Source organism: Carassius gibelio, chromosome A24, assembly GCF_023724105.1.
Source record: "Carassius gibelio isolate Cgi1373 ecotype wild population from Czech Republic chromosome A24, carGib1.2-hapl.c, whole genome shotgun sequence".
Taxonomy (NCBI): domain Eukaryota; kingdom Metazoa; phylum Chordata; class Actinopteri; order Cypriniformes; family Cyprinidae; genus Carassius; species Carassius gibelio.
In genome coordinates, this window is record NC_068394.1 from 15,244,243 (window position 1) to 15,256,357 (window position 12,115).

General features: G+C 39.6%; 1 protein-coding gene across 1 annotated transcript in view; it reads left to right on the plus strand.

The window, feature by feature from the left end:
- The window catches only part of si:dkey-192l18.9 (F-box/LRR-repeat protein 7), a 30,237-nt gene extending 18,571 nt beyond the window's left edge, over positions 1 to 11,666 (plus strand). The window contains exons 3-4 of the mRNA XM_052542202.1: positions 6,148 to 6,753; positions 9,139 to 11,666. Of these exons, the coding sequence (XP_052398162.1) occupies positions 6,148 to 6,753; positions 9,139 to 9,875 (1,343 nt within the window). The 3' untranslated portion in view covers positions 9,876 to 11,666. The remainder of the gene's footprint in view (positions 1 to 6,147; positions 6,754 to 9,138) is intronic.
- Positions 11,667 to 12,115: the final 449 nt, after the last annotated feature.

The window sequence follows — 12,115 nt, forward strand, 5'->3', positions numbered from 1 at the left end:
ATGTGAAGGCAGATCTTGAGTGTGTTTCAGTGGGGCACTTCATTAATGACCAGGGTGGTAGGAAACTGCTTGTCCATGTTGTCTGAACATCCAATTATTAGATCAAACGTATGGTTTAAGTCCTCAAGTCATGCAACGTGTTGGGAGGAGATGTGCTATTTCTTCTGTAAGCAATCATACTTTAATATTTTGGTAGGCATAGCATGTAATGGGCAGAAAAATCCCATAGACTTGCATCAAAGACCTGGATGTCCTAGAGACTTAAGTGAGGAAGGACCACCTTAAAAACTGCATAGCAACACTCTGGCAATTCTATAAGCCCTGTTCACACCAAGATGAAAATTTGGAGCAAAAACTTGGTGAATTTCGATAAACTTTTAAATTGAATGAAAGGCTCTTAATGTGATACAAACATTTGCATCTGCCATCAGTGAGACCAGTTTTTTAGTCTTTATCTCTTTTACATTGCACTGCAAAGAAAACTGGCCAACCAATAAGATTTGCGCATTTATTCACATGTTGTTCAGTGCTTCTGTTACATAAAACTACAATTTGGTGGTAATTTCGTGCCTTTCTGTGGCAGAGTTTCTTTTTGTTTTTTTTTTTCTTTTTTGCCAACTGCCAACATTTTTCATAATTTTCACAAAATAAAAATAAAAAATTCATAGCTCCCAGGATATTTTATTATATGAAGATCTGGACATGCAAAATGTCAAAAAGACATAGTATATCTTTTTATTGAGCTTTTTTTAATAATTTGTATTTATTATATTTATGTCTATTTTATATTATTATTATTATTATTTTATAAACAATAATATTTTTTTGTGTGTGTGAAAAAAGCAGCCTTTTGAGCAAAAATCGGAGACAATCGCATTTTTGTCAGACTATGTCCAGATTGGATTCAGAACACTGTTCAAAGCAGAGATGGAGTCGATCGCTTCCATCAACACCCCTAAATCTTGCAGTCCACTTCCTGGCTCGATATTTCTTTTGCTTTATATGCTGTATATTTTTTGTTGATCATTATTTAACATATGCATCTGCTTACATAGGACATTAGTTTTAATCCAGACATTACGTACTCTTTCAGAAGGTGTGAAATAGCGCCACCTACCATATAACAGTGACAACATGGAAAGCTGTTAAATTCTGTCAGTGACAAGGAAAGAGTTAACATTCGTACTGGTGTGAACAAGCCTTTACTTTCATAGCGGCAGGTTTTGGACAGGTACATGTCTCCGTTTTGTTCTTGCTTTCATGGGATTAGCTTTCTTTTCTACACTTACAATGGCAATATTTGAAGTGTATAATCTTATAAAAGCACTTACATTAAACATACTTATGTATTATTTGTAAATCTGCAGAAAATCTTTTTACGTTGATTTTGGGTTGTAGAGATTTAGGCATTGTCAGGCAACAAAGTTGTAATACAGGAAGTAACTTTAAGCTGAAAAAGTGATGATTTCACACTAAAATCATCTTAACACGTATTGTTCATGTCGTTTGACTATACTACTGGAAATGCATATCAATATTTTACAAATGGGCTCCGTTCACTTTATTTGTAGATAATATTGGCAGACCTCACTCAAAATCTGTAAACATTCAGAGCATCTTAAACTGCCATGCAACAGAGCAGGATATTTGCCTCTGGATTTGATTGTAAAGCAGAACTAAAGTCTTTATCCCATTACTGTTCAGTTGATGTTCAGTTCAAGAATATGCTAATTCAGTGATGTTCCTTATGAATGATCACTTCTTTTGAACCTTTTGATCAGTCCTGTTTTATCCATCACTGGGGAATAGCTTCAGCCAAAAGGCCTCACATGAAATGTTCAAGCTTTGCTTTGTCCAAGTTAAAGACCAGATGGTTAACCTGTTTCTCTGATATCTCATGCCTGTGGATTCCTCCAACATATGCAGTCTTTGGCAGTTCTCATCAAGGCCATTCAGCTTGACGAGATGCAAGTCTAATTATACATTCAACAACAGATTGGAAAAAGTGTGAAACATCATACGTGCTTCCGAAAACTGGCCTACAGATGAGCAGGTTATAGTCAGATAGCATTGTACCGAGTTACTTCCCATTCTGTTTTACCGTGAGAATAGCAAGCTTAATATATACAACTTTTTCAAGGCCTGGAAAGTGTTTTGTCTCAAGTGTCTTTGTCTGCCTTTATTTTATTTTAATGTATTTAGTAAGGAGTTCCCTCTGAATAGGCAACTTTAAAGATTAAATCAAGTAAGTCAAGTGAAGCAAACTTTCAAACACGTATATAAAGAACAGTGATTTAAATCTCATTATGGTGTGTTTCTGTGACAGTCGTGTGTTGGATTGCTCCAATGAGCCGTGGCATAAGAGCACTTGAATGCTGTGCATTATGGCTTACGCTGGTTATCAAGAGAGCCGTTCATTTATTTGGCATCAATGTCCCACGGTCAGTTCGAATAAGCTTGGGGTCATTACATTGCCTAAACAAAGGACACACATTAATAAACACTGGATACTAGCCAAAAGTCTGCTCCATTGTTTATAGAGTGCTTGAATAAACACATGGGCTTGCAGGACCGATGGTCATCATTATGTTTTACAGGAATCCCAAGTATGAAAGCCGGTGTTCAGCAGTGAGCTGAGTCAGTCCTTTGAGTGGTTGGGATATTTGATGAGCAGTTTGGTAATGACCCATTACACCACAGTGGGAACCAAACTTCCCGGGGCTCGTCCAGCTGTGTGCACCAAACCCATAGATATCGAGTGCATATGTGTCCCTAGGGAACCACAATATGAACGGACCACCCAGAACCGCCAGTTCGGTTGCAGAGGAAAGCAGGGGATTTAGCAGTGAATTCCCTCGGTGCCGTTCTCGAATCCTTCAGCTTTCACTGTGTTTTCCTCTTTAAGCCTGAAGCTGATTGAATCTGCAAGCCGCTGCCGGTTGTGGCCGCTCAGAAAGACTGTACTGAAGGTCACAGGAGAAGTAATTCAGAGCCCCTTCTGTAAAATCGGTTTACTCGGTCTGACAGCTTGTCCTGCAGTGGATTTTTAGTGCCGTTAGACACCAGCAGTTGCACAGTCAAAACAGGCCATGGTTTAATATACTGATATGCAAACAGCTCGGCCTGAGTGTATTTATAGAGCAAAAGCAGGAGCCGTCCCAGACGCAGTACTGGAATAATAATCAGAAGAAATGAATGCATCAGTATCATTGTGCCAGCTGTTTTAGTCTCCATTTATTCTGTCTTTCCAAAAGGAACATTTTAATATGAGCTAATAGGTGAGGCATTGGGATAGATTATGATAAAACAGACAGGTCTTTTATGGTTCAGTGTGTGCTGCATTCTCAGTATTGCCACAGGAGGCGCTCTCTTCTTCTATGTCAGCAGGAATCAATGTAAATAATGTATGTAACTTTATATTCAATAATACAGTTTATAATATACAGAGGTACTGTCTCTGAGGGTCTGGAGGGGTTCGTGTAGCTGTCTTCTGTCATGCCGAAGACATTTAGCTCCCTCGAGAGTAAGAGTCTGCGTATGTCATCATGACCCCGACGTGAGTCAGACTGATCTCAGGTCAAGTCTGCAACACAGATCTCCTTGACTTACTGCACTTGCACACACACGCACACACACACATGCACACACACACACACACACACACACACACTTAGACAAAACCTACAGTAATGCACAAATCTACACATGCAATTTAATTTCACATGAGGAAGAAGGGAAGGATATTGTCTGTCCCTGTAAATGCAGTAAATCACTGTCTGGAGCAAAAGCATATAGATCAAATTAGAGTCTTAAAGTAATTCTTCTGAAGACCAGCCCTCGGTACACTAAACTCTACTTTTATCATAACCACTGGGATCTGATTAGCTGAACCAAAGTCAATCAGATGCCTTAAAATAACCAATGTATGGGATGTGTGGGACTTCAGAGGAAAACACTGTTAAAACATGTCAGGACCTGAGCCGCCGAAGTGCTTTCTAAAGAAAATGTCCTGTAAAGAAAGCATCATTACACATAAACCCTCACTTCCTCAGAAGGACCATCGTGAAGCTTAGCACAGTGCTATTAATCAAGAGTTTAGGGACGGGGATCCGTGAGTCCAAAAGACAGACTTTGGAAATGTTTTGCTCCCATTCTCTCATCCTTTGTGCTCATTTTTGTGGAGGAGGCTTGACAAGGACGTGAAATAGAGAGCAAGGGTAGACAAGAGCTTATTATAAATGCTTTCCCCCCTAATATTTCTCCTCATTATCTTTCAGTTTATGATTGGCTTATGAACCAGTTTCCTAAAGGTAAATCCACCCAGTAAAACTGTTCAGCCCCACACTGACCTAAGGAGAAAAGATTGTAATTAATAGTAAGTCATTGGCAAGATATTAGCTGAATAACTGCATTTAACTGTTACTTTATGATTTATACTTTATGTAACAATTGATATTGCAGTTTATGTATAATATGTGCTTACTTTTGAAACTATGTGCAATGAATCAAGTGTAATATTCAGTAAAAAATGAATTTTAAACAAAGTAGGTGTAGTCACATTAGAGAAATTTCTATAAAATGTATGTATGTATAAAGCACAGATGACTATTGGTAACCAAGCAGTTGATGGCAGCCATTGACTTCCATAGTATGGAAGAAATGCTATAGAAGTCAGTGGCTACCCTCAGCTGTTTAATTACCAACATACTTCAAAATATCTTCTTTTGTATCCAACAGAAGAAAGAAAGATTGTTTGGGTGAACTGTCCCTTTAAATGTGATGCAGCAAACATTTTGGAGAGTAGTATATTGTTGTCACATGACCTCATTTTATTTATTATGTTGTCATCTCAGTATGTGCAAACTTAAATTAGTCAGTGGCGACTAGTTACCACTGTTATGTTATTTTGCTTAATGAATGTGTAATGTTTAATTTGGTGTATATATATATAAAAAAAAAAAATCTTAAATCTTGTCAATCCAAGTCAAAAAAATATGAAGAATTGTGGTTGATGTCACTTTGGAAATGGAAGGTCAAGTTGAGTGCAGTGCATTGTGGGATATATTCAATCTCATATACAAAACAATTACAGCACGTTACAACTAAAAATGTGTTCCTTAGGAATCAAACCTAGGACTTTGGTGTTGGTAGTGCCTTGTTTTATAGGTCAACATTTTAAGCTAAATCTTTTTAGCGAATTACAAGCCAGTTTATCTCACAAAGTAAGTAAAAATACAGGCAAGGCGTCCCAGGTCGCAATCCAGATCTAGCAGAGAACTCCCAAGCTATCTACCAAACCACCCAGTCTTCCACTTCATCTTTTCCAAAATAGGTGAAAGATCTGCAAAGAATGAAAGCTTGACCATTAATGCAGACTCAACCGTGGAAAGCACTTCAAGTGCGCACAGTGCATTTGAGATAAACTTGACACTTTTATCAGCCTCCAATAATGAGATATCAAAAACAGTTTTGAGAACAAAGAGCCTAAGTGTGTTGCTTGAGTTAACACCGTTTGTGCTAAACATGTTTCTCAAACCAGTTAATGGCTTCCATATTGGGTATATTTTGTGCTTCTAGACATTTAATGCATTCTCTCCTGACAAGAATCAGGTTCTCTCTTACCTTTATACGGTAAATTACATCATATTTCTAAATGACTTTCTCAAATCTGAGATGCATTTGCATGCATTTAATCCCACTGATGTCTAGTTGAAATAATTCACCTTTTGCTGAGAGTTTGATTGACAGGCCACCTGACCAATCATAATGCACAATCTGCCATTTAATCTGATAAACAATCCAGACAGAGTTGGTAGATTGATTGTTGTGGACTTAAACTTGAAAAATGTGCATCTTTCCACATTGAAACATGTTCATTCAAGTTTTTTTGGTGCTACAACTAGTAGTAAAGAGGACGAGATGATCGCTTCATGTGCTGATCTGTCACGATACATTAAAGAGCCACAAAATAGCGCACTATTCTATGTTTTTTTGTAGTATAAATAGTGCGAGTAGTGATGTAGTGATAAATAGATGGGTGCACTTAAATAACCAATCAAAAGAAGTGTTGAATTGTGTACACTCACAGCTTTAATTGAACAGCGGAGGGGGAGGGGATAGTATTTATGATTTTTCTTGTTCTTTCAGATTCGGATTTGAGCATGAGGACGCTAAGCACTCCCAGTCCTGCCCTCATTCTGAAGTCAAACCCTTCCTGTGTCTTCCCTCAAACAGTCCCAAATGGCCATGAAACGTCTTCCACATCTTTTAACGTCACTGGGGAAACCGTTGCCCTGGTTCACCCGCCTCCAGGCACTCGCTCACGGCCTTCTAAAGTTCCTCCCACCACTCTCATTGAAATCCTGCCTGATTCTGTTTTACTACACGTCCTGTCCTACCTGTCCACCCCTCAGCTGTGCCGCTGCGCTCGAGCGTGCCGCCGCTGGTATAACCTGGCCTGGGACCCGCGACTCTGGAGCACCATTCGTCTGAGCGGAGAGCTGCTGAACGCTGACCGAGCCCTCAAAGTGCTCACCCATCGGTTATGCCAGGACACTCCCAACGTCTGTCTGACCCTGGAGACGGTTGTGGTCAGCGGCTGCCGGAGGCTGTCAGATCGAGGGCTACGTGTGGTCGCTCAGTGCTGTCCAGAGCTGCGGCGTTTGGAGGTTGCAGGCTGCTATAATGTGTCCAACGAAGCAGTGTTTGATGTGGTGTCCCAGTGTCCCAATCTGGAACATCTAGACGTATCAGGTAATATTAGCAGACATTGCAGTTGGTTTGCCATATGCCTTTGATTGAATCTAATAAAACCTATCAAGAACATGTGATAAAAGTCCAATTGAAATGACACAAATAGAAAAAAAAAACAATAAATAAAGCATACTTTTTTGACATACTTTTATACCTATTTTTATGACATTTAAAGTATTTTAATTCTCTTTACGTGGTGAAAAATTTGGATATATTGCATCATTATTTATTATACGCAATGTATTGTATATGCATTGTTAAATAAACACTAAATAAAATGGTTTTGAAAAGGGGTTGTGGGATTGTGGGCTTTTCAGCATGGAATTTACATTATGAAAATGAGAATTCGGGTAAAAAAACAAAACTCCTTTGAAGGGTCATGAACTGAAAAAAAGTCAAAATTCCCTCGTTCTGACATGAGGTCATTGTACTATAAAAACATCCTGTAATTTCAGAACGCTCTTGTTAGTCTTCAAACAGCTTATATTGAAGCCAATCTGCCAAAACGACCGATTCACGACACCGATTCACACGTAGTGTTAAAAACCATAGAAGCAAATGCAGGTCTATGCCGAAATCAAATGATAAAGATGCTCCGAAGACAACGCCACATTCAGTGCCAAGTCGTGAAAAAAAATAAGTCTTTGTATGGCATTCTTTCTGATCTCAATTTTTGGAAAAGAGTGGATAAGGTAGATGATTAATTAAGACCTCTGAAGATTTCCTGAAATTCATCCAATTGCAATGCATATTTGTTTATTTTTAATAAATCTCATACTTCTTGAGGTGCGATATTATACCACTATACCATGCATTGTTGTGGAGATTATATTTTGAATTGTGCTACAGGTGGCCTGCAAATGTATGTATTTGCGTGGCACATCCATTACCTGGTCAACGAGTAAAACATGTTACATCTTGATCATTTTCAAGTGCTCTTGTGATGGATTAGCTGCCATTAAGCATCAGAATACCATGTTTGCTTGTGGATTTATTCAGGGAGTAATTCAAAGTGGTGACGTTTTTCTGGGAAAAACATTATGAGCTCTAGGAATCGTTGCCAGTCTTTCAGTCTTTTTCTGGGGGAAGGTGAGGTCTGCTCGATTTTGAAAGATGGGCTGCTAAACTCAACCAAAGAGTAAGAGTCTGTCTGCTGAGTTCATTGTAAGAGTCACACACTGTGCAGTAATTCATCATGCAGAGGGCACAGCATGCATTCTGCTTTCCACAAGTAATACACCCTTGTTGCAAAAGTATCCTACATTTCTGATGGTTACGTTTTATTTTAAAAGCAGGAAGTGTAACTGCAATAGAAATAAAAACATATACTGTCCGGTTTGATGTTTCTGGATTTGATTTCTTTATTCTTTTTCTCAGTTTTTTCCTGTTTTTTTTCGGCCTATGGTCTCTATATTTCATTCATTCACCTCAATTTGAAAACCTTATGTAGACTCTAAATTTCAGATTTTAAAAAGTCATTTAATTCGACTGTTTACTGTAGCTGTTTCCCATGTGACATTTCCTTTTTCTCAGCGGTCTTTGCAGTCCCAGTGCAAGTTTTGATTTATTGCTTGAAAAAGGATCAAAACAACTGGAACTGATGCTCATACTTAGGTTTAAATATATCTTAAAATACAAGAAATGGTCTGATGGTTTCATATAAGGAATTAATCTATAAGAGTTAATAATGTGCGCGTCTTAAAAAGTCAGAATAGGTTTGTGGAACATAGAACATAGCTTAAACTGTACAGTGGACAGAATACAGCTTATAGCTTTTTGCCTTAATTTGTATTAATTTAGTATAATAACTGACTTCAAGGCTAGAAACACATTAGCAGCCACCCAGAAATCGCTAGCAATTGGCTAATAACTACTTAAGATCTAAAACACCTTAGCATCCACCTATCAAGTCTCCTGGACAACCATTCAGGACACCTTTCCATCAGATATTGTAGCAAAACAAAATTGTTGCTCACAAATCAGTTTGGCAGTCTAGCATCAGATAGCACCAAATCTTACATCACCTGCCTATCAACCTTAGCTATAGCTATAGTAACTAGGATGCCAAAACAACCTACGGTAGCAACCACTTTTCAATGCCTTTATAATGCTTTGTAAAGTCAATCCACTTACGTCATGACATGGACAGTGTTGGTTAAGTTTCTGTTTAACGCTTTATACCCAACTCTGCATATGAAATACTGTTTCTGGGTCCAAGACTCTGGTCCATTCTAGTTGAGAATACTTTTTACCTTTGCACCCTTTGTTGTTTGCTTTTGGGATCTCATTGGGTTTTGGAACCCGGGAATGGTGATGCATGGGGTGTACTGTGCTTTTGAAGTCATAAACTATAATAATGATGATATCCCCACCCTTTCCCCTAAGGCTGCCCTAAAGTGACGTGTATCAGCCTGACGGAGGAGGCATCGCTACAGCTCACACCTCTACATGGACAACAGATCGGCCTGCGATACCTGGACATGACAGACTGTGTATCACTGGAGGACAAAGGCTTGAGGACCATTGCCTTTCATTGTCCATGTCTCACACACCTCTACCTGCGGCGCTGCAGCCGGCTAACAGACGAGGCCCTGCGACAGCTAGCACTGCACTGCACCGCTTTACGTGAGCTTAGCCTTAGCGACTGCCCTCTGATTGGAGACTTTGGCTTACGTGAGGTCGCTCGCCTGGAGGGCCGCCTACGCTATCTGAGTGTGGCACACTGTATACGCATAACAGACGTTGGACTGCGTTATGTAGCACGTTACTGTCCGCGGCTCCGCTACCTGAATGCACGGGGATGCGAGGGCTTGACGGACCAGGGTTTGAGCCACTTAGCTCGCAACTGCCCCCGATTGAGGTCTATAGATGTTGGGCGCTGCCCGCTGGTGTCAGACGCCGGGTTGGAGGTGTTAGCACGCTGTTGTGAAGGGCTACGAAGGCTGAGTCTGAGGGGCTGTGAGAGTTTGACAGGGAGAGGGCTCGTGGTGCTAGCAGCGGGATGTCCCGAGCTGCAGTTACTAAACGTACAGGAGTGTGAGGTGCCACCTGAGGCACTTCGACTGGTGCGACAGCACTGCAGACGCTGTGTTATCGAACACACCATACCTGCTTTCTACTGAGGGGACAGGTTCGGGACGCCAGAGGCCTCGACCTCTGAAAAACAGATGTTTATACTTTTTGCATTCCTATGACTGCCTGATGAGATGCAACAAGGTGGATGTGTCTCAAAACCTAGTGCATGGGCGCTCAGTACTGCTCCTGGAAGGCCACTCGTGCAGAGTTTAGCTTTAACTCACCTGACCTAACATTTTGAGTAATCCTGACTGTAATTGGTTGGTTCAGATGTTCAGATATTTTGGGCTTGGAGCTAAACTCTGCAGGACAGTGACCTTCTAGGAGCAGGACTTTACCTAGTTAATCAATTCACCCTTATCTGTTTCATACATTTGAAATCTAGGAGTCTGTACTAAAGGTTATGAGTTGAATCAGATGTTTGACTACAAAGAGTTTAAAATGTGCTCAACTCAGGGCTGTCAAACCCTGCTCATGAAGGATCACTGTTGTGCAGAGTTTTGCTCCAACACACCTGCCCAGAAGTTTCTAGTAATCCTAAAGACCTTGATTAGTTTGTTCAGATGTATTTAATTCAGGTCCAAAGTTTAATTCAGGATCTCAAGGAGCAGGATAGGCAACCCTTACCTAGTGAGTCAACTTGTCGTCTACTTAAGTGTTTTGCAACCTTGTTTCTGGAGGCACACCAACACATTGGTACACATTTTGGATGTTTCCTTTATCTGACCCATCCATTTCAAGACTAGAAGTCACCACTAACAAGCTGACGAGTTGATTTAGGTCTTTGATAAGGAAGAGTTTGAAAATGGGAAACATTGGCCTACTGAAATTCTGGGGCAAATAAAGACCTCAAAAAGCTTGTTCTGGATGTGTTTATTTGGGTTGGAGCTAAACTCTGCCAAAATGTAGCCCTCCAGAAGCAGGGTTGGTGAGTCGACTTGTATACTGCCGCAGGGTTTAATTTGGTTTTGTTTGTGTATGTTTTTGTGACTCTCAAAACTGTGATTCCCATCCACTTTCATTATAAGACTGACAGACTGCAACGGTTTGAGTTAAAAATCTCTGTTTGTGTTCTACTGAAGAATCAAAGTCACCTACATCTTGGACGCCCTGAGGGTGAGCAGATAAACGTCACATTTTCATTTTTGGTTCAACTATCCCAGAAATGAAAATAGTACTATCACACAAATAGTGCTTTACACATCAGACTGATGCAACAATCACAGTTTTGACGGTTGCATGTCAAAGACAGTTCCTTAGGTTTTGAGACACATCTGGTGTGTAATGTTGCTCTTGTAATAATAATAATAACAAAAACTACATGACATATAGCATAATATTTATCACATGAAAGAGATGCATTATTGTCACTGTACATCGCCAGTAAGCTTGTGTTTCCTAGGGGTTTGTTTGGGTTGATTTATGTTTTGTTTTCTATGAAAGCTCTTTAGCTGGTTGTCTATGTCCAGAGTCCATCCATTACATGGTTAAAATGTAAAACTGTTAAATCATTTAAATATGTACTACTTGCTTTTACCACAGAAGAAAGCAAGTTAAAAATGGTGAATAAGATTGAAAGCATTTTCTATTTGGGTGAATTATTCATTTACTTACATAGAATCTTATAGTTTTCTTCAGAAAACTGATATCTGATGTCAAGAAATGGACTTGGTTCAAAATAACCAGGAAAATATGGGCATTTGCACTTTAAAGGGCATTACTGACAATCTCAAAATGATCTAAAAGTCTGATATTTGATATCCCAGATAGCGTTTACGTTTCATTTTGTGAAGGCAATATGTCGCTGCTAAAAACACTCAATAAAGGGCTACTTATTTAAAATGAAATGTTTTCTTTCGTTTGTTTAGTGTCTATGAACAACTGGGAAAGTGACAAGTGTAACACATATGCAAACAAAGGGATGTTCTTTTGGTCGATGTAGTGTAGAGTAACATAATCGATGGGGAAGAGACAGGAAGGTTAAAGCCCTGTGGCAAGCATCCAGATGCATCTTTTGCACTTCTTTGAGATATTAGCTATAATCTTCTGGTGTCTTGTCCTGTCCCCGACTGGAGCAGTCTTCGTTTTACAGCACGTTTAAAACAACGATTACTTTCCCCATGAAGAACTTGGACGGGAGAAGAGCGCTATTATCCTCAGTTATCAAAAGATATTATTATTGGTTTCAAGGTAGACACATACTAACCATACACGTTAAAACAAAGTAATACTGTTTGTGTGCACTGTATAACGAGGCCTGATAACGCTGTGGGATTGTTTTGTGTCT